Source organism: Rhincodon typus, unplaced genomic scaffold (genome assembly GCF_021869965.1).
Source record: "Rhincodon typus isolate 14 unplaced genomic scaffold, sRhiTyp1.1 hic_rhity00002013, whole genome shotgun sequence".
In the NCBI taxonomy this organism is placed as follows: Eukaryota; Metazoa; Chordata; class Chondrichthyes; order Orectolobiformes; family Rhincodontidae; genus Rhincodon; species Rhincodon typus.
Window position 1 is genome coordinate 1 of NW_025967651.1, and position 23,670 is coordinate 23,670.

Sequence of the window (23,670 nt, forward strand, 5' to 3'; positions counted from 1 at the left end):
CTCAATATCTTCATCAAGCAACTCCAAAAACCCATCATCTTCATCATCAACTGATGAGGTTAGTGATGATCTGCGTAGAAGGATTGGACTACTAACATCAGCTGATGTATCACCCGTACGAGGCAAAAACTAAAGTGACAAAACAAAGGTTGATATTTTCATGGTTTAAGATAAAAATTAGATTCACTCAATCCAGAAATTTGTATAATAGGGGTTGATCATTTAGCAGTAAATATTAAAAAAAAAATTGAGTTTTTCCAATAGACAAAATTAAAATCAGCACCTCAAGATCAGAGGTAACAGGCAAAAATGTCACAAAAGCACTGGTACAATTCGTATTCTCCAGAAAACAGATGCAATTGCTTTTATTCACTTGTGGGACAAATATTCATAGAATTCCCAGTGTGGAAACAGGCCATTCAGCCCAATAAGTCCACACCAACTCTCAAGAGCAGCCCACCCAGACTCACCCCTTTTCCCTATCACCCTGTATTCCCCCTGTCTAACCTAACCTGCATATCCCTGAACACTACGGGCAATTTAACATGGCCAATCCACCTGACTAGCACAACTTTGGTGCTCTGGTTTCCTTAGTCCCAGAGGAAACCCACAGACATGGAGGGGAAAAAAAGAGTGTGCCAACTCCACAGTCACCTGAAGCTAGAATTGAACCCAGATCCTGGCACTAAGGCAGCAATGCTGACCAATGCCACCATCCAGCCAGCCAGCAACACCTGGCCAGGCCAGCATTTGTTGCCCATCCATAGTTGCCCTCAAGGTGGTGGTGAGCTGCCTTCTTGAACTGCAATTCAAATGCTGTACGTCAACTCACTACTGTAGGGATGGGATTCCAGAATTTTGAGCCAGAGAAGGGATGGTGATATTCCCAAATCAGGATGGGTGGGCTTGGAGGGCAACTTGCAAGTGATGTTCCTGTATATCTGGTGCCCCTGTCCTTCTAGATGATAGGTGATGGATTTAGAAGGTGCCGTCCGAGGACCTTTGGCAAATTTCAGCAGCGCATCTTGTAGACAGTAAACGGATGCTACTGAGGAAATGGTGGATGGAGTGCCAAATCAGGAAACCCAAAGTGTCTTGGATGGTGTCAAGCCAACCAGCAGCACCCACATCCCACAAGTGATTAATAAAAAGCATCTTGTTGGAGCTGCATCCATTCAGACATGTGGAGAGTATTCAGCACTCCTTGGTTGTGCCTTGCAGATGGCAGACAGGCTTTGGGTAGTCAGGCATGTAGCTTGCCATAGAACCCCAAGCTTCTGACCTGCTCTTGTAGCTAGTGTTCTCATCTGGCAAGTCCAGTTGAGTTTCTGTTCAATGGTAGACCCAAGAATGTTGATAACAAGGGATTCAATGAAGGTAACAATTGAATGTCAAAGGACAGTGGTTAGATTGTCTCTTATCAGAGGTGATCATTGGCCAGCACATGGCATAAGTGTTACTTGTCAGCCCAAGCAATATCCTGTTGCATTTCAACATGGATTGCTACATTATCTGAAGAGTCACAGATGCTGAACACTGCATAGACAAACATCCCTACTTCTGACCTTACAATATAGAGGGAAGACTATTGATGAAACAGCTGAAGATTGTTGGGCCCAGGATAATCCCTGAGGAACACCTGCACAGGTGTCCTAGAAATGAGATGACTGACCTTCACACAACTATCTTCCTACATGGTAAGATGGACACCCACCCCCTGCAACCCCCCCACCACCACCACCAAACCCCAGCCTTCCCAGTTTTGCTACAGCTCCCTGATGCCACACAAATGTGGCCTTGATGTCAAGGGCTATCACTCATCTCACCTCTGGAATTCAGTTTTTGTCCATGTTTAAATTCAGGCTATAATGAGGTCAGAAGCAGCATGGTAGAACCCAAACTGGGCATCAGTGATCAGGGTCATGGTCCAAGTCTGCCATTCCACTCACTTGGCACTTGACTGTAGACTGCTACAACTGCTTCCACTACCATATCTTTTGCACTGTTGTGTTGGGCTATTCCATCATTGTGGGGACATTGTGGAGCCTCCTCAGCCAGCAAGTTGTTTAATTGTCCAGTCACAACAGACATGGCAGGACTGCAAACTTAGCTCAGTTTGTAACTTGCTGCTTATGCTTTTGTTTAGCATACTAGCATTCCTGTTGAGGCTTCACATGGTTGACACCTCATTTTTAGGAATGCTTGGTGCTGCACCTTGCATGCCCTCTGGCACTCATTGAACCAGGGTGGATTCCCAACTGGATGATCATGGTTGGGTGAGGGACATGCCAGGCCATGGAGGTGATGGAGATTATGCTGGAGTACAATTCTGTTGCTGATAGCCCAGAGTGCTTCACAGATGTCCAGTCTTGAGTTGTTAGAATATATTCCAATATAGTCTGTCTTATCCAACTGTGATGGCACCACACAACATGGAGGTTATTTGAAATAAGGTTGGACATTTTCTCCACAAAGATTGTGCAATGGTCACACTACCAGTACTGTTATTGACAACTGCCAGGTCATCCATCCAATTTCATCCAAGACTTCAGAGCAATTGCTACAAATGAGTGGCTGTTTGAGGGAAGTTGAGCATCAAACACATTGTGCTTGGAGTCACACGTGGCAGATTTCCTTCCCACTGCCAAATGGGCTTCTTCCCAACAATTCACAAAGGACTCATGGTCATCAGTAGATTCTTAACTCCAGATTTAATTCAATTCTACCATCTTCAATGGCAGACTTTGAACCCAAGTCACCAGAATATTAGTTGAGTTAACCCCTCATTTCAGTGTACTACCTTTGTTTATTGCACAGAAGAGAAAAATTATTATATTCCACTTGTCATGAGCTAACCCATTCACATAGACCCAAATCCTGTTGAAATCTTCTTGCAACCAACTTGCACCCCTGCACAGTTTGGTGTCATCAGCAAGATCTGAAATATCCACATTTAAACCATTTGTTGTTTGGACTTGCACTGATTTACAGTCCCCCACTGATAACCTGCCATGCTGAGATGGATCAGTTTATTTATAGTCTGGGCTCTATCAATCTCAAACACAAAAGCAGTATATTCCCACCTAAGATGGGCACACTAAAATTCACTAACTGGTGAGACCTTAGCAAAGTCTTCTGAAAATCCAAAATATGCTACATTCACAGATAACACAGTGTGGAGCTAGAGGAACAGGGAAGTTGACTTTTCAGGTCAGGACCCAACTTCAGAAATCTGAAGATTTTCTGAAGCAGGGTCCTGACCTGAAACATCAACTTTCCTGCTCCTCTGATGCTGCCTGGTCTGCTGCGTTCCTCCAGCTCCACACTTATCTGACTCCAGCATCTGCAGTTCTTATTATCTTACGTTACATCCACAGGTTGTAGAAGACTAACACAAACAAAGAGGATCTCTCTGTAAATCAATGCTAACCCTGCCCAATTTTTCAATTTCTAAATACTCAATTATCACATCCTGTCTGCTAGTCAGGCCTTTACCTTACTACACAGACAACAGGGCTGTAGTTTACCACTGCCCCATCTCCCTTCTTATTGGATTTACATTTGCATTTTCCAGTCAGCAGGAAAATAAGTTCATCTGCTTCACAAGATTGATCAATCCTTGACCCAACCAATTTTAAGCACACCTCCACTAATACTGATCTGAAAGCTCTTCAGTTACACAAGTCCCTCAGTCACCTATTTGATAAATTCCCTGCATGTATTCAGAATTGTTTATATTCTGCCATTTTCCCCTGTTCACACTAAGTTCTCTTGTCCCCACCTGTAAAACGTGTACATTTTCTTGTTTAAAATCTTTCAACTTTTTTTTTTAAAAAAGTAACAATTTGAGATGCGTTGAAGCTATTCATTTCAGGATTGCCAATTAAGACAATTCATACCACAAGAGAAAAAGGTGTGCTTGTTGAGTGATTACTGGAGATCGTCATTAAGCAAGCAACAGGGAATTATAGGTTTTCCAATCTTCCAAGCAATTAAAAGGCACAAGGCTTGAACACTGTCTGCAAACACTTCCAATTGTTGGACCTGTGCATTGTGTTAATGATATTTGTAGACAACAGATCCCTGCATAAGTGTGCAATTTGTATAAAGTGCTTGTGGAATTTCATTTGAGTAGCAATGCTGTAGCAGTGCCATAGCCAGCCAACTCACTTGTAGTACAGAGTTATCATTTGATGCGTTTGCTGTTGTCTTTCTGAATGCAAAAGCTAAGCAACTTCTCTTTGTACCAAGAGTTGTAGTTAAAAATTCTGTTACTTGCCATTAATGCAGGTGCAGAGCTCGGTCTCTGATCCTGTCTATTCCCACTAGAGAAGGTACAGAGACGGTTTCGAGAAACTGGATGAACTGGCTTTTTGAACTCAAATCCTTCCTGTGAAAAGACAGAAACAAGGTGAATTCATTTGCAAAAAGCAAGCAGTTAAGAGCCCATCTATCTGCAATTTTCTCCCAATTACCCATTTGGAAGCAAGCTACAGTCTAATTTCAGATTATTGCACCACTGGGTTGATTACAGACAAACATAGCAAAGCAGCATTTGAACCACAAACACCTTTAACCCATTGTCATAAGGCGTGAAGTTAACCTAAACAGCACTCAAGCTGAAGTCTGAAGTTAAAATTACAACCCAAAGAAACAGTTAAAAATTTTGAAATTATGCAAAATTCCTGATTTTCATGTCCTTTAAACACAGGTTGACAAAGCAGAGACCAGATTTCTGTACTCATGGATGACTAAATAGACCCTAGCTTCAGGTAAACATTTACAAGCCATCAGCAGGTAAACCCCTGGTTAAACCTAATCCAGCCTTAGATCCAAAAGGAAAAAGCGTTCACGAATGGAGGAAAGGACTGGGAAAAACAAACAGTAGATCCTGATCAGCTCTCAAGTGGCTCTCGTTGATCAAAACAATACTTCTCAATCTTCCTTTCTAGATGCCTTCATAGGTTTGTAGGAGACACTGACTGGTTCACACATCTATAAGTCAGTGACCTTCCTAAGTCACAGCTTACAGCAACTGAAGGAGGGGAAAAAAAAAGTGAGTCAGTTTTCTTCAGGCTTATTTTTTGTTTAGATCACAGGAAGGTGTTGTCAAACAAGCTTTGGTGAATCCTTAAGTGCATCCTGAAGGAAGTACACTGCTGAACAGTGGTGGATGACATGCCACTCAAGCAGGCTGCAAACACTATCCACAAAGCTATAGAGATGTTCAAGCTGCTTGCTTCTAGAGAAGTGTGTTTCATCACACTAAGCGGTACTTTAAGCAGTAGACAGACTGAGTGCCTCTTCGCGGGATTCCTAGCCGCTGACCTGCTTTTGTAGCTTGAGCATCATATGCTTAGTCCAGTTTTTTTTGGTGAATAACCCTCAGAACATTGATAGTTAGGAATTCTGCGACTGATTTTTTTTTTTAAAAATCAAAAAGGTTTATTCACAGGATGTGGGCATCACAGCCTAGGCCAGCATCTACTACTTGTCCCTCATTTCCCAAAGAGGGAAGGAGTTAACCACAATACTGTAGGATTGGAATCACACTTAGATCAGAAAAGGACACGAATTCCCTTCCCTACAGGAAATTGGTAATCAAATAGTTTGTCCAGTAAATAAATTGTTTCATAAAATTCAAATTCCACTGTCTGCCCAGATGTTCTGGGTGTTCATAACATACTTAGGATTTGGATTAATACTGTAACAATATGTCATCACCTCTCCTTGAAGGTGATGGGCAACAGTCAGATCCTCCAATTGGGCATGGTCAGTCTGGTATTTGTGGCACGAATGCTACTTGTCACTTTTCAGCCCAAGCCCAGTTATTGTCAAGACCTTGCCAAATTTGGATATTTGGTCAAATGCAGCCTTGAAAAGGGCAGTCACTCCTACCTCACTTCTGGAGGTCAACTCTTTTGGTCATCTATGAACTAAGGCTGTAATGATGTCATGAGCCTAATGAACCTGGCTGAATCCAAACTGAGATTGTGGAAGCTATGACTGAATGCTTTTTAGTTCAATTGCAGGACATGGGCATTACTGACTGGCCAGCATTTATACCATCCTTAACTGCCCTTGAGGTAGTGGTGAGCTGCCTTGCACTGCTGTAGCCCACCTGCCATGGATTGACCCACAATGCCATGAGGGAAAGAATTCCAGGATTTTGATCCAGTGACAGTGAAGGAACAGCAATATATTTCAAGTCAGGATGGCGAGTGGCTTGGACAGGAAGTTATCTACTGCCCTTCTAGGAGAAAGGAACTGTGGGTTTGGAAAGTGCTGTTGGAGATCTGAATTTCTGCAGTGCATCTTGTAGATAATACACACTGCTGCTACACAGCATGTCAGGGAGTGGTATCAGAATTCCTAACTATGAAGGTATCCCCTCACCCCTGGAATTCTGCTCTTTTGCCCATGTTTAAACCAAGGCTGTAATGAGGTCTGGAACTGAGTGGCCCTGACAGGACACAAACTGGGCATCACTGAGCAGCTGCTGCTCAATTGCACTGTACATGACCCAGAGTAGATTAGTGGGGCAGTAATTGGCCGGGTTGGATTCTTCCTGCTTTTTACATACAGGACGTGCCTGGGCAATTTTACACATTGTTAGATAGATGCCAGTGTTTTAACCATACTGGAACAGCTGGCTAGTGGAGCAGCAAGCTCTGGAACACAAGTCTGTAGTACTCTTGCCAAAACCCATAGCCTTTACAGTATCCATTGTCTCCAGCTGTTTGTTGATATCACATGCAGTGATGTTAGTGCCCTGCACTATCAACATTCCCAAAACAAAAGCACTGGCATTCTTAAGGTTCAGTTTTAAGTTAGACTCCTGTTGGTTGCCTCAAAAAATCATCATTCAAATGATTTACATTTAAAGCAAAACATTTGTCAGAGTTAAGGAACTTACGTTTTCTTTGTTCTTGTCAGTTGTGAGGATACCACCACTTCCTTCATGAAACACTTCTGAATCCAGAGAATTACACTGGCTTGACTTCAATGCAGGACTGGATCCTAGAAGTCTCATCTAGAAATAAGCAAATAGCTTAACATCTACTTTTCTAATTATATGGTCAATATACTGAAATGCCAAATGCAGAAGTCATTTCTACAGTAGCCTAGTTCACAATCTCCTGTCAGAGGACCTAGAATGATTAGTCAATTGCAATCCATGGATGACAAGGTATCCTTTAATGTCAAAAGCTCATTATGGTCTACTAGTGCTTCAGTTATTTTACAAATTTATCGGACATGGGCAGCGCTGGCAAAGTAAGCCATTTATCAAAAAAATCTGAATGCACTTCATTTGCAAGGTAAGTGGTCTAAAAGGCATGAAGAGAATATTGGAAAACAATGGCAGTGATCCACTGTTAGGAAGATCAGATGTGCAGAGTATTTCCTAAAAAGAAAGCACATGTACAAAAGAACCTAGGTCTCCTGGTTAGCCTTCATGTCTTTATGACATGAAGTTCAGCAAGCTATTCAGAAGCCTAATGGAATGCAAGCTTTTCTTGCAAGAGGATTTGAATCAAGGAGTGTTGCCTTTAAAATCTTACTTCAATTGTGTAGGAGCTTGGTTAGACTACAACTGGACTACTCTGTGCAGTTTTGGTCTCTATCTCAGGAGAGATTATTGCCAGAGAGAGTGCAAAGGTTTACTACACTGCCTCGTGAAGGGAGAGACTGGGCAAACCAGGCCTGGATTTTCTAGAGTTTAAAACTGAGGTGACTGCATGCATCTTCAAAATACCGAAGGGAGAGAAGATAGATGTAAATAATGCACTTCCCCTGGTTGGAGAGGGTGCACAGCCAAGCGATACCATAAAAGTAAGGTGGGGGCACCACTTAGATCAGAGATGCAGAATTTTGTTTTTACAATTTAGGGGTGCAAGCGTTTAAGTCTTTACCACAGAGGGCTGTGGAGGCTCAGTGAGAGTATGTTTAAGGAAGAGGTTGACAGATTTCTGATTACTTGTATGGACCATCAGGATGGTGTACACGAAAGAGAGTATTCAAGTGTTTGATCAGCCTTAGTTGAACTCAGTTGTGGCGTGCACTAGCTGCTCTTGTTCCTACGCTTATGCCCACTTGTAAGTGACCTTAGTTTAAGTCAGTTCAGATGGTAGTGTGGAAGCGCAGTCAAAGGCAAGCCAATATTTTTCTCTGGAGAGATATTTGTTAACATACCTGTTTGTTACAAACTCACAATTTTCATTCCTATACAAATGAAATTTAAATTCAACTGTTATGGAATTAGAATTCCATCTCCAGATAATAGCCCAGATTTGTAGTTTCAGTCTTAAGTGTTACTGCTCGTTTCATACTATAACAGCACTAGCATTTGTAAGTGGGAACAAATCATTTGAATTATTGGGATGGTGCAGAAGGTAGGGTGAAGGATTAAGATTGAGGCATTACGACCAATTTAGGGGGAAAATGAAATCTGTACAGCTGGATTGTTTGCACACAGCAGGACCAATGCCTTCTAAGGTTTGGTACTTTGGAATGACATTAATTTAATCAGTGGATGATTCACAAATACATTGCAACATAAAATGAAGTTGTCCACATCAGCATAAGAACACACCAGTAGCAATGTATTATTTAGATAGTGATAGACTGGAAAAGTGTTGACGTACAGAAAGAGGAAGCTGATGTCTTTCAGACCAGTCACAGAAAGCAAGTGTGCAGATGGGAGTGTTGTCATCACTAGACTAGCAATCTAGAAATGTAGGTGTTCTGGGGATATGGGTTCAAATTCTACCATGGCAGATAGAAGAATTTAAATTCATTAAAAATCTGGAATAAAAGCTGTATATTGTCAAACATGCAACAACAATTGTAGCTGAAACCCTCTGGTTCAATTTCCTTCCCTAAAGGCCAGCTATTCTCAGCTGCTCCAGCTTATATGCAACTCTATACCCACAGCAATGCAGCCTGACTTCACTATCCTCAACACACCAGCCATAAAATGATCATGTCCCATAAATGAAAGACAATTAAGAGGCAAATGACATGTTGGGCTTCATTGCAAGGGGTTAGAGTACAGGAGCAAAGAAGTTATATTGCAAATGCGTAGGGCCTCAGGACACACCTTGTACATAGTTTGGTCCCCTTACCTAAGAAGGGGCATTGTCAGAGTGCACAGTGAAGGTTCACCAGACTGATTTGTGGGATAGTAGGTTTATAACACAAGAGATTAGATCAACTTGACTTTTATTCAGCAGAATTTGAAAATGTCAGGGGATCTTATTCATAAAATTCTGACAGTATTGCTCAACTGGACACAGGAGCGATTTCTCCTGGCCAAGAATCCAGAACAAGGGTTATGGTGTCAGGATACAGAAGCCAATTCAGTCTGAGATTAGAAGAAATTTCTTTCCTGAAAAAGTGATAAACTTGTGGTTTTTCTACCACAGGTGGTTGTGGAAGCAATGCCACTTAACATCTCTAGGCATCTGTCACTTGAATATGTTCGATGGAGGAAGGTGGTTTTCAATTGGCAGCAGCCCACTCTGGCATCCACGTTTTGATTCTAAATCAAATTAGAATTGTTAAAAGCACAAGAAAGTTCAATGCTTCCTTCTAGTCTTGTCATTGTTTTTCTGGAGTGAATTTCAAGCAAGTGTATGTAGTCAGCTGGTGGTTACATCAACTGTGACAATTCTGACAAGCAGCTGCACATTGATGCACCATGATAAACCACATGGAGTGTATGCTCTTTCATTCTTCATTTGTGCACTGTGCATTAAGAAACTGGAAATAACAGTTTTATAAAGCCACCAGGAAACTCTGTTCTGATCCACATGAATGAATCATAAGATTAATGTCCTTCCTCACTTGTCAAATAGAGCATTCTTCATGGGATGGGAAAAATTCAGATCAATAGAATAGCACAGGAACAGCTTTTTTGACTCACCATTTGTGCACTAGGGGAAGTTGAAGGCAAGAAATCTGACCACCAGTTAACATTCAGATTAGTTTAGAACAGCAGCATGGTTGGCACACAGACTCCTGTCACCATTCTGACAGGTGAACACTTTCCCCACCCCCCACTCAACAGTATACTTTTAGGCAGATAGCCACAATGGACCCCTGCCCCTTAGGTGGGATCATGTCTCAAACTCTGATTCTTTCTGCCTCCTGCATGCTCCAACTGCCACTCTACCCAATCTAGATGATTGGGCAAGAGCTGTACTTGGACATTTCTTGTAGATACAGACAGGCATTCAAACTTATTTCCCACATTCCAAGAGAAACATACTATTCTGCTAACTGCATTTTTTACACTAGCAACTAAACAACTTTTTAAAATTTAGAGCTAACAAGATGGTCCCTTGAGCTAGAATCTAAGGAATACTAACTATACTGTTCTGTAAACTAGTGCCTAGGTGCTACTCAATCCCATTATTGTACCACTGTACAACTAGCTTATATTTCACTATTAAAACCTTATGGGTATGAAAAGGCTAATGTTATTAATGGTAGCCTGTATTGATTGCCACCACAGCATATGCAGCATGCTTTAAAAGTACCAAGCCTGCAACAAGAACTGGTTCTAAAATTTCAAGTTTTAGAAGCCATGGTCTACGAGGTGTGTAAGCAAACCAGTATCCAGTGAAAGGACTCACCGGGAGGGAGTTTATTCTTCTTATGGGGAATTTTCTGCAAAACAGGATAGAAAGATTGTTAACAAAACACAATGTCAAAATTGGCCAACTTAAACTTCTACCCCTTTTGGCTTCCTCGCCATCAGTATAATCAACCAACCTTTAGTTAGCAGGCCACACAACTTTCTGGAAAAAAAATTGCCACTAGAGACAAGATGGCTTAAAGTCTGCTTAGTTATGTTTGAATAGTACCAAATATCAATTTGAGTTCATCTAATCATCAAGCTTGATTGGATGTATTGGCCTGATGAGTAAACAGTGCGCCAAGAATCAGATAGCTACAAAAAGTGTTTTCCTGGTCCTTTTAAAGCCTATACTACCAGCAGTAACAGGTTCCTCCTAGTCAGTCAAGATCACAATGAGGGAAGAGGGGAAAGCTACAAACCTTGTTAGAGAATGGTGACCCTCTCTGCCGCTGTCACCACCTTATAAAGAACTTATCCTAGTTATTCATCAACTCCAGTGGAGTGTGCATCGGGATTGACAGATATCAAACCACCATCGCCCCAGACTGGGAGGAGAAACCACTTAAAACATAGCAAGGATGAAGAACAGTTTAAAAGTCTGTTTAGCTTGGGAGGGCGACAAAAAGAGGAACAAAGAGTTGCTGAATGCAACAGCAGTCACAGCAGGAAAGATGACTGAAAAATAATAAAATTTAAGACCATTAGATAATTCAACTAAATCACTAGAAAAACAGCAGCCTCAAAATTCAAATAAAGCCATGTCAGCAATCTCAGGAGCCCCACTAGAGGATAAACTCAAGGCCATTTCACAATGCATACATTTTAGCACCTCTGTAGTTAAAAGGTTACTTCAAGCCTGAGGCTTACTTACTTGGCAATCACTTTTCCAGATTCTAATATTGCTTTTTCAAACCTGTAAGAAAGTAACAAACTTTAGCTCATTGTTCCATTAACACTCGTAGCTATCAGTATAAACTATCAAATGAAAGCAACTTTTAAAAAGTCATGGCAATAATCGGGCAAGTTATCAATGAATTAACCATTACAGCTTGGGTTTAAAGGGTGTATTAAGGATAAACCAAGTTGAGGTTCCATTATTTCAAAACCACAGTTTCATGTAACATTGGTCAAAAGACATGCATTTGAAACCCCATCTAAAAAAGCACATTCACCATTTCAAAAGCTTGTTTTAATATTGGTAGATAGCACTATATTCACCACTGGTTAAACTCATGACACCTTTAATACTTAATTACATGGTGGCTTCACATCTGTCCATGACTAGCATATGAACCTTGAAGTGTTATGAATATAGGCATTCTACAAAGCATAAGGATTCCAAACACCCTCAGCTCAAATGAATGGGGTCAAAATTGACATTACCATATTCACAGGATGGCTTCTTGGACTCACTGCTTGCCACCTGTATGCAAATCAATCCCTTTGTCTGGGACCAAGATTAGCCTCAGTCACCATATGCCATCCAGGAGGAGTTCTAAGGGCTGACCCTACAGCTGACAGCATTTAATCAGTGCCACAATCAGGAAGACAAGTGTGGCATAACAAAGACAGCACAGAATTAGTCAAGCAGAAGAGATAACCTTTTTCCTTTCAACATGTGCTACCAACTATACACAGCAGTCTAAGACAGTGAGCTAGCAACAGATGGGGCTATACATGCACTCACCCCACAATTAAAATGGAAGTCTCTTTGAGAGTTTATTGCATTAGCTTGCAGATAGCAGTACAAGAGAATTCTTTTGACCTCTTCATTAGGAAGAGAGTTAAATCGATAACTCACTAAAGCTGCTTGAGTTTGCCTATACTTCAATCAGGACACAAAATATGTTAAATCCTCATTTTAAAAGCAACTTAAACTGGATTATTATAACCTACAGTTCTGTAACTGTAAAGTTGGCAAAAAGGTAGCTTCCAAAAATTGTTGCTACAATACAAAGGAAACGTAAGTGATTAGGAGGAGTAGCAACAGCAAGTTTAGAATGAAACAACTACAATAAGCCAGTGGCTTAAAAACATTTGAATAAAAATAAGTACTGAACCGAAGAGATAGTGTTCAGCATAGAATAAGGCATAGGCTTACAGGTATTAAAACAGCATCTGAGGCGGATGAGAAGCTAAAGTATTCCCTGGCTCTAGTCTAGTTGAACTGTGGTGAAACTGGTCAGTGAGATCAAAACACAGTCTCGTGTCATTAATTACAGGAGAGACAAGAAATAAAAACCATGCTGCTGCTCAAAGTCAAGCCCAGACTAGTGGCTGGTGCACCAACATATACTAGTTACAACTTCAGAATATGTAACTCGCCTATTTTTATACAGAAAGTGAAAAAAGTAGCAGGTTCCTCAAAGAAAACAGCTCCATTGGAAACAAACATAGCAGAGGTCATCACTAGCAATAAACAGTTGCAGGTGGAATGACAATTTAACTTGACACTTCCGCAGCACCTGTACAACCCTGTCTCAAAAGGGTAGAATCCTAGGGTAACAGGTTAAAAAAGCCAAATTTATACAAGGACATCAGTGACAGCAACAAGGCTCCCTGTTGAGCCGAGACAGCATTTGCCCACATTACCCTGGTCAGACAGATCCTGACTGAAAACATTTATCCAAAAATCCCAATATAGTTTCAAAACTGGAAGACCTACAAATTGCATGATCTGTACCACTGATTCAAGATTTGGTCACCACTTGCATCTGAGTTGGTCAGTCGTTTCATCAATCTGATGTCACGAGAAACCAATTTTTACTAGGGTCACAAAAGTCAAGAGGCAATGATAAAAGTTTCTATTCTTAACAAGTTGTACTAAAGATCATTAGATGTTGGAGATAACAACAGATTTTCTTGGATGTTCCAGTCCAGTTAAAAGAGATAAAAAGTGTTTGCAATTAAAAAGGATGGGATGGGACAGGATAGGTAGAAAATTGAGAACTTGAGAAGCAAAAGTATTGGTTTTTGAAGGGAATTAACATCTGCTATTTGTTGCTGATAGATTTGAAATAAAACACCACTGAAATCACAGACAGTAAAGAAACAAGAGCACTGTTACAAAGGCGATGAACACAGCAGGCCAAGCAGCATCATAGGAGCAGAGCACTGTTAGCTGGCGACATCTGCACAAAGCCCAGGCTACATTCTGAAAAAACAAAAACAGCATTTCTACCTTCATCAGTTGACCTGAATACGTAAACTCTGGATTTCATGCAGATGGAATTTTGGTGCTCTACACTGGAAATAGGGATCCCTTGCTTCAAGATCTTAAGTCATTAGTTATCCACACTCAAAGGGGTGCTGATTTAAGACAGATAAAAGGAATTCTCCGAGGAAATAGGGCATGACTGCACGGAACAAAGAAACTACTACAAAACAGAGCACAAACTTCACACCTCAGTTCATACACTTCGACATATCCAGGCCCAGTTAATTAGTTATTAATAAAAAGGACAATGTACACAGTACAAGCAAAAAAGAAAACCACAGACAATGTACAATTTCCTTTAAGTATTCAAATCCTCTTAATGGCTGGAACCTTCAACGGGAATAAAAACACCAAGTCACAAGTAGCATTAAAGCTAATTATTTCTTCCAGTCTGACTGAAGGCAGGCATATACAGCGTGGCTGATTAGGAACCAAAAAGCAAGACGACAGAGCATGGTCACAATTGAGTTACAGCTAGGTAGTACCAGAGTGCAACTGGACATAGCTGGAAAGGGATGCCTTACCTTTGCCCCATTCGTTGCAGAGCAATCCTCTTCCATAAAGATTTGCTCATGAGGCAAGAATAAAATGGTGCTCAACTGGATGCTTTGCAACAGAACTATTCAACTTTTTATCCAAAATTCTACCCATGTTCTAGCAAGGCACCTCAAAATGACATCTGGAACTGGAGGATAAAGCATGAAGTGAAAGTGAAACAAAAAGGCCACCATTTTGAAATTGAATGTTTATATAGCAAGAGTAATGAGCAATTTCCCATTATACAAAGCACATACCTTGGCTGGAGATAAAAATCTCAGTGGAAATATTGCTAATGCAGCAAAGAGCCCAGGAATATAGAAATAGAAGTCAGAAAGTCTGACTGATGGGGGGAAAACCACACAAGTACCTGCAGAATCAGTAAACTCAAGGTAGAAAGTGGATTTAATATATAGCCAGTGTGAAAGCAGCAAAACATTCTGGTCACTTCAGAATTTGCAAAACACAAGCCATCAGTATACACAGATACTCAAACACAGGAGCAGGCTCACTAGCAACTAGTACAAAATTTCTATTAGTTACCGATCTTAGTTAATGCTTTGCCCAATAGTCATCCAAGCTTAACCAAAGGGAGTTGAAACTTACGTTTCACTGATTGCCTTTTCATCCATTGGACTTGGAGAATCCATACAAAGCCCTGGAAAGACAAGTAGGACAATATAATCAGTTACTTGTTTCTTAGTACAAAGTATATAAAAAAAAAAAAAGAAAAAAATCAGACTAGGCTATCTGGCCTTCAAGCCAACGCCATCATTCAATTCGAGTTTAGGCAGAATTAAATTCTTAAATTCCTTCAACATAAAAAACTGCCTGAATACTCAATGACATGGCATCCACATACATCTGGGGCTAGAAAATTCTGAAGATTCACAGCCTTGAGTAAGAGAAAATCCTCATGAAAAGTCTTAAATGAGGAACTACAAACTGTAAAGATAGATCCCTGGTTTGAAGCAGTCTGGCCAGAAGAGCTTTTTGTACAATGATCTTGTTAAGCCCAATTTTAGATGTTTCACCTTTGTATTAGAGGCATTTCATACTATATCTACTGGTGGGGCAAACCCTCATTCCAGAAATTGAGGACTTCTTTGCCCTTCCCGTAAGCCAAGTATCTCTTTAGATTTCAGCTGTCTTTATACAAAGTAAGAAGTAAATCCCAAGTGAATTTTGACTATACGTTTTGAATAAAAAAATTAAGTTAATGTACAGTAGTTGTAATTTCTCTTTATTCATGGGAAGAACAGTTATGATCAACTCAAATGAAATTGTTGACTTGCTCGCTGAGCTGGCTTGTTCTCATTCAGCACGGCGAGCAAGTCAACAACCTCATCCACAACCTGAGCTACAGATGTTTGCTAAAAGCTGGAATTAAGGGTCTAATGATGACCACAAATCCATTGCCAATTGTTGGGAAAAACCCATCTGGTTCACTAATTTTCTTTAGGGAAGTAAACTGCCATCCATCCCTGGTCTGGCCTACATGTGATGCCAGACCCACAGCAGTGTGGTTGACTCTGAACTGCCCTCTGGGTAATAAATGCTGCCTAGCCAGCAACACCTTCATCCCGTTAATGAGGAAAAGCACTCCATACATCCAATGACTACTGCAATGAAGTGCTGAAGGGGAGTGGAGGCCACCTAGCAAGATGCTAGTGGAAGGACACCAAGAAATATTACAAAATAGCAGACAAGTGAATCAAAAGTCAATTTAAGAGTTGTGGTACACTTTGTTTGGTCACAGGATAAATACACAAACATTCTACAGATTGTAAGAAACCTTAAAAGTGGAGAAACAGGTAGAATGAAGTGGTATTCAAATTTTCAGCCATAAAATTACACACAAAGTGCAATGCAAATAATACTTGCTTAGTTTGATTCTTGTACAGTAAGCAGCAAGTTAGTGACATTGAGTTAGAACTTTAAAATCCAAAGCCAAAATTTTCATCTTCATACTTCCGTTAAATGCATTTATGCTATTGAACTCACCACTTCAATCATGTGGAATTTACTTGCTCTCAGATTAATTTAATTCCATAAAAGAGGTGAAGTGTATGTACAGTTCATCAATTGATGTAAAGCAATTTATATTGGAGTAAAGAAGCAGTTAGATGTGTGTACAAGGCACAAATACTCAAAAGAGGCAAAAAAGTCATCATATAAACTTATCAGGGTGACTTTTCCTGTCGTATGTATGAAACACGAGGGTACAATCTGGCAGTATTCAGCAGCGAGCAGTCAGGAACCAATTTTTCCATTTGCAAGCCCAAACTCGTGCTTTTACTAACAATAGAAATATCATCCTAAAGTAGTGCCAGATAGTTTGTCCATGTAAAATGATTGTTTGTTCAGAGATCGATGCACTTTTCAGGCCACTCAGTACCCTGTCGTCATGATCTGGGGTAACTGTGGTGAACTGCAGCAGACTGTGCCGCTCAGGCAGGAGAACAGCTAATGACAGCTCCACCTTGGTGTGGCAAATGATACCATTCAACGACCAAAAAGGAAACCACAAATTGGCAGCCAGCCAATGAAATCTACAAAGACTTCTTGAAAATATCAAGAACAAACTTGCATATTACAACTAATTTAAAATAAAATGCTGAGATCAGTACATCAGTCAGCCACACCAAGAAATTGCTTCTAACTTGAAGAAAGTGAAACACTCTTGTTAACGCCTTCACATTTGAAGTAGTAACCTTTGGTCTCACTCCCACTCAGCCCTCACACCATCATCCACCAAGGCTGGGAGCTTAAATACAGATGAGTAAGTCAGTTTTAAAATATTGCAGGTAGCAAGTTTAAAGTTCTTTCACAGGATGAAGGTATCACTGGCAAAGCCAGTTTTTGGTGTCCATCCTTAAGTGCTCAACATGAGCCACCTTCACTGAGTAATGCAGTACATTGAGACCAGACAAATTTAAAATTGATAAGTTGGCCATGCTATTGGTTAGGCTGTCAGCACACTAGGCACCAGTAATGATCTTTCAGGCCTCCTTACACAGAGGCAGTATCAGAAGGCTGGAGTTGCATTATAAATGCAAGGATAAGTCAAGCCATTTGCAGGCCAGTCAGCAGTGGACAAGCTTCCTGTAGCAATAATTTGGCAGATGGAGAGTGACATGAACAGACAAGTTGATGAAAGCCAACCTGGGTTTCTTCAGAAAAAAAAAAAAATGCTCAGCTAGCTTACCAGAGTTTACTTTGAAGAGGTTATAGGGATAATTTCAAGTTTGTGGAGAATATTCACCTTCGAAGCATTCTAAAACATAGAACATTACAGCGCAGTACAGGCCCTTCGGCCCTCGATGTTGCGCCGACCTGTGAAACCAATCTGAAGCCCATCTAACCTAAACTATTCCATTATCATCCATATGTTTATCCAATGACCATTTAAATGCCCTTAAAGTGGGCGAGTCTACTATTTTTGCAGGCAGGGCATTCCACGCCCTTACTACTCTCCGAGTAAAGAACCTACCTCTGACATCTGTCCTATATCTATCACCCCTCAATTTAAAGCTATGTCCCCTCGTGCTAGCCATCACCATCCGAGGAAAAAGGCTCCCGCTGTCCACCCTATCTAATCCTCTGATCATCTTGTATGTATGTATATCATGATAGTCTGAAACTTTGATAAAAGGCAAGAACAGATTGATGGAATAGGCAATCATGTGGCAGATGAAGCTCAATACAGAAGCTTTCAGTCTGGCAGAGAGCCTAAAACTACAAAAGGGACAGGAGCAGAAGGATCTGTGCGCGCACACCTAGTTCCCGATGATGGCATGAGATCACAGGAGTCAAAGTACACAGTATCCTAGGTTTTACTAATAAGGGCATGGAGAACAAGAGCAAGGGTGAAGTTGAATTTGAGATATTTTGGCCTCAGCTGGAGTACTGCATCAGATTCTGAAATTCATGATGAGAAGGTAGTGGCGCATGCAGAAGGTATTTCCAAGAATGGCTCCACTGGTGAGGAACTTCAGTTATGAACGTCAATTTAAAGGCAGGTCCCACTGAAGTATTCAACATGAATCAAAAACTTTTTTCCATAATGAGGGCTACAGGAAGAATGGGTACCAAGTAAAAGTGTTTATTTGGAGAGCAGATGCAGATGCAGACATTGAGTTAAGTGCAACAATTGTGATGTTGGTGTAAGGATCAGTGCTGGAGGAAGAGGATTTCACCCAGTGAGTGATGTGATGATGACAGGTGAAGTCAAGATGTTGTGCCTTGGAGGACAACTTGCAGGCACTGAAGACAAGAGCCAACAGATGCAGGCGGTCACAAGCGGTAAAGGGCCCAGGTGTGAAACATGATGTCAAAGGTAGCTTGGTGCGGTTCTGCAGTCCATCTTGTTGGCACGTTGGGACTACTATTTTTGGATAGGAACTGTCAGCTAAAGTGGAGTTAGATCTTCAGCAAGTGACGTTTATGGAAGCTGGCTTGGAAAGTTAGCCTTAGGTTGATTATTATTCTAAGAACACTGCAGAAATTGCAGCATCCAACATGTGTTATGCTTAAGAACCAGCAGCTGTTTGGGTGTTAAAAGCAAAAGGAGACCAGTGCCAACCAAAGAATCTTACTTGAAGAATACAAACATTGAACCGATTATAACTTTAAGGTAGTGCGGCTGTGAAAGCTGATGTATGGAGTTTCGGCTTTTCTAGTTCACATGCAGTTTTCAAATTATTGAAAGCTTGAGAAAAGCCTAGTGTCTAGGCCAAGTAAATATTCCCAACAGTCTGCAAAAACTAAGTAGATTAATCTTATTTGCTTTTCTCTGCTAAAGTTGGTATTTATAAATTGTTAACTCCTCTGAACTATAAACTTGGTGTCTGATAACCAGACTGAGTAATATAGTTAGGAACAATTGGACACCGACTATTTTAATTTCAACGCTGCGATATCCAGTATTAGCAAGTCTGGTTTGTGTCAGTGAAGATTACCTAGATTGCCATCAATCATACAAGAGAGTTTGGACAAACTTCGATTATTTCCACTGCAGCATTGTAGACTGAGGGGCAACCTGATAAAAGTATACAAGATTGACAGACAGATAAATTAGACCAGTCTTTTTCCCCCGCAGGATGGGGATGTCAAACACTAGGGGGCATAGGTTCAAAGAGAGACAGGGAAGTTTAAAAGAGATGCACAAGGCATGTGGTAGATGCCTGGAATGTGCTGCTGAAGAGGTAGCAAAAGCAAATATGATAGCAACATTTAATAGACATACTAACAAGCAGGGAATACAGGGACAAAGGCCACGTGCAGGTATCATGGTTGGCCAAAGGGTCTGTTCCTATGCCGCTCTAAGTACTATTGGAGCCACACTAATCCAGGTAAGTGGATATTTCATTTTCCTGGGATAGTAGGAACTGCAGATGCTGGAGAATCTGAGATAATGAGGTTTAAAGCTGGATGAACACAGCAGGGCAAGCAGCAGAGGAGCAGGAAAGCTGACATTTCAGGCCTAGACCCTTCTTCAGAAGTCTTCCTGACTTGTTCAGAGTATTTGAATAGAAAACACCAGCCACCCTAGGCTCCCTTCAAGTACCAACCTGCATCAGAATCAGATGAGAGTGTCTTGAGTAATGGGGACCCACTCGGCCTGCGTTTCGGTGTATCGCAATTGCTGGATGAGTAGAAGACAGACAAAAAGGTCAGCATTGAAAATTCCACAGACAAGCCACACAGGAGCTGGAAGCATGTGGGGGAACAAAAAGGTCTACCTGCACAAATTTGGTAATTCCCCCCCCCCCCCCCCACGACACATATGCTTCTAGCTCCTGCATGGCTTGTCCCATTTAGAGCATTGCACAAATAAAAAAACCTACAAATCAGCAGGACACATTAAGCACTATTGATTTTGGTTTTCAGAGACAACCTCTGCATAAAGCAGAATACTTGTTCTTCACGACTTCCTCCAATACTAACCAGCCTCTTACTTTTGTACAGAAGGCAATGCTTCCCTGGTCGGGAGCATCAGCCAAGACAATTATAGACAAGAGAGAGGAAAAGAGAGAAAGAGAGAGAGGGACAGAAATAGGGATAAATAAAAAGGGGGAAAAATAAAGAAAGAGAACAACCCCCCCCGCCTGTTTTACCTGCCCAGGCCAGTCAGATTGACCATGTTCAATGCCAGGTTGGTCACCGGCGACAGCACCGGAGGCTCGGAGGAGAACAGGGCCTTACATGAGCGGCCTTTCTCCAGCGGGAGGGACGGTGGCGGCGGCTGCTGCGGCGGCCGCGGCCGCCTCCCGGGGACCTGGCCGGGGCCGAAGCTCCTGCGCGGCTGCCTGGGGGGACTGGTGACCCCGCTCATGGCGGGAGGGAGGAAAGAAATGCTGCAAAAATTTGGCGGCGAGGCCTTTAAAAAGAAAATTAAAAGAAAGGGGCCGCGGAATAAAAGCGGTGAGGAAGGGGGCGGCTTGGAGCAGGAGCGGCGGCGGCGGCGGATGAGACGTCAGGGACCGTGTTCCTATCGTTTCACCCCACCCGCCCCTCCCCGGCGCCAGGGCTTTCTCATTAGCGGTGCCCGGTCCTGTCCAATCTCCCTCTTTCCTTCACCCTCCCGCTCTATCTATCTAACGCTGTCCGGCTCCATGGCGCCCCGAAGGCCTCACTCTCCAGCCACCGCTCGCGCCACCGCCTTTATTTCGAAAAATAACATCGCCGGCAGGCCCCGCCTCCGGGGTGGGCCGGGGGGGGGGGGGCAGGCCGCGGGGGGCACGTGACGCCGACCGGCCAATCCCTGCGTTCCTTCTCCCCCCACCCCCCCCCGACAGATGAAGGGGTGGGGTCTGATCTCCAGCCGCGCCCCCGGGCGCGTCACATCTGGACGGAGGGACGAGCCTTCAGCTGCGCCCCCGCCTCTCCGCGTCACGTGAGAGTGGGGACCAATCCCTGCGTTCCCCATCCCGCACGGAAGGGGAGGAGTCTGACCTCCTCGGGGGGTACCACATCTCAGCCACGCCCCTACACGCAGGGTGACAAGGAGTGACCAATGCCTGCGTCCCTCTCACCCGCGGGGAAGGACGGGCTGTAAGCTCTAGCCACGCCCCCCCACTACCCTCTGGTGTCACCTGTCAGGGAGGTGATGTGCAGGTGCCAGTGTTGCACTGGGGTGGATACAGTCAAAAAGAAAATTACAAGCTTTCTAAGCACAGCCCTTGAGATCAAAAGATCATACCACTGATGTGAGTGGAGTGAACAATGGCTGGCTGGCTGCCTCCTGTTGAATCTTTAATCATCCCAACACACACTTTGTAGTCATAGGCAGTCAGTGTGACATCTTATAAATTACTGCTTTTGGAACAAAACCAGCCTGATACCAGGTTAAAATTCAATAAACGTGGAGCTGGACAAACACAGCATCAGAAGAGCAAGAAAGTCCATGTGTCAGGCAGAAATCTTTCGTCAGGACTGGGGAGGGGAGCCCAGAAATAAATAGAGGGAGGGCCTTGGGCTGTAAGCTCCCAAGGCAAAATATCAAGTGTTGTTCCAGAGATAGTAGGAACTGCAGATGCTGGAGAATCTGAGATAACAAGATGTGGAGCTGGATGAACACAGCAGGCCAAGCAGCATCAGGGGAGCAGGAAGGCTGACGTTTTGGGTCTGGACCCTTCAGAAAATTTTCTGAAGAAGGGTCTAGGCCTGAAACATCAGCTTTCCTGCTCCTCTGATGCTGCTTGGCCTGCCGTGTTCATCCAGCTCCACACCTTGTTATCAAGTGTTGTTCGTCTAGTTTACTTCTGGCCTCACTCTGATAGTGGAGGAGGCCAAGGATGGACATGTCTCCAGGGGAGTGGGAGGGGTAATTAAAATAGATGGTAACTGGGAGGTCGAGTTGGTTGGTGCGCGCAGAGCCCAGATGCTCCACAAACTGCTCCGAGTCTGCATTTGGTGTCCCCGAAATACAGGAGACCACATCAGGAGCAACAGAAACAATAGATCAGGTTGGTTGAGGTACAGGTGAAAATCTGCCAGATCTGGAAGAATTGTTTGGGGCCTTGGATGAAGCTGAGCGGGGATGTGTGGTGACAGGTGTTGCTCCTCTTGCGGTTGCAGTGGTGTGGTGGAAAAGTTGATGGGGAGTGCAGAGCTGAGGAGGGAGTCACGAAATGAATGGTCCCTGCGGAAAGCGGACAGGGGTGATTGTAGGTGGCGGAAATGTCAGAGGATGATGTATTGGATTCAGAAGTTGGTGGGGTGGTACGTTAGGACTAGGGGTACTCTATTCTTATTGTTGGGGAAGGGGGTTTGAGGGCAGAAGTGCAGGAAAGGCGGGGGGGGAGATGCAGTTGAGGGCTTTCTTAATTACAGAGGAGGGGAAACTACAGTCTCTAAAGTAGGAGGATATCTGAGATGGTCTGGAGTAGAATGCCTCATGCTGGGAGCAGATGCAGTGGAGGCAGAGGAATTGAGAATATGGGATACAATTTTTGCAGGAGGGTGAGTAAGAGGGCATGTAATCAAGGTAGTTGTGGGAGACAGTGGGTTTTAAATGGAGGTTAGTGGTGACTTGGTTTCTGGAGATGGAGACGGACAGATCCAGGAAGGAGAAGGAGGGGTTAGAAATGTTCCAGGTGAATTTGAGGGCAGGGTGGAAGCTGTTAGCCAAGTTAATAAAATGCTTGAGCTCCTCATGGGAGCACAAGGCAGCACCAATACAATCATCAATATAAGGGAGAAAGAGGTGAGGGATGGTGCTGGTATAGTTGCGGAAGAGGGACCGTTCCACGAATCCTACAAAGAGGCAGGTATAACTCGGGCCCACGTGGGTGCCCATGGCCACCCCTTTGGTTTGTAGGAAGTGGGAGGAATCAAAGGAAAAATTGTTGGCAAGGCCTCATCCCTACTGTCTGACCTGAGATGTCTCCTACTGTATATTCTTATCACTCTGCCTGTTTGAAGATTGAAAAGTTATGCAGACACTAATGAAACCTTTAATTACCTCAGGGCAGTGACTTGAAACACATTCTAGAATTTGCATCTTAATCAATTGAAACAAACACAGGACTCCATACCCTGCTTCTGCAATTTCTAGAATGTAGGAGATGTATGGATGATTAAAGATTCAACAGGAGGCAGAGATAACAGGGTGCAGAGCTGGATGAACACAGTAGGCCAAGCAGCATCACAGGAGCAGGAAAGTTGACATTTCGGGTCTGGACCCTATTCCCAATTCCTTTGCGTCCACCGCATCTGCTCCCGTGATGAGGCATTCCACTCCCGGACATCCCAGATGTCCTCGTATTTC

At 42.8% G+C, this 23,670-nt stretch overlaps 1 protein-coding gene across 1 annotated transcript; it reads right to left on the reverse strand.

Annotated features, from left to right (window-relative positions):
* Positions 1–3: 3 nt before the first annotated feature.
* Positions 4–21,097, reverse strand: LOC109922826 (cell division cycle 25B; the record flags this gene model as incomplete). Its single annotated transcript, XM_048592909.1, has 8 exons — positions 20,516–21,097; positions 19,970–20,043; positions 15,003–15,054; positions 11,514–11,555; positions 10,638–10,671; positions 6,917–7,033; positions 4,280–4,390; positions 4–129 (listed from the first exon to the last, which is right to left on the reverse strand). Coding segments are annotated over exons 1-8 (774 nt in total), but the record flags the coding sequence as incomplete, so codon positions are not given.
* Positions 21,098–23,670: the final 2,573 nt, after the last annotated feature.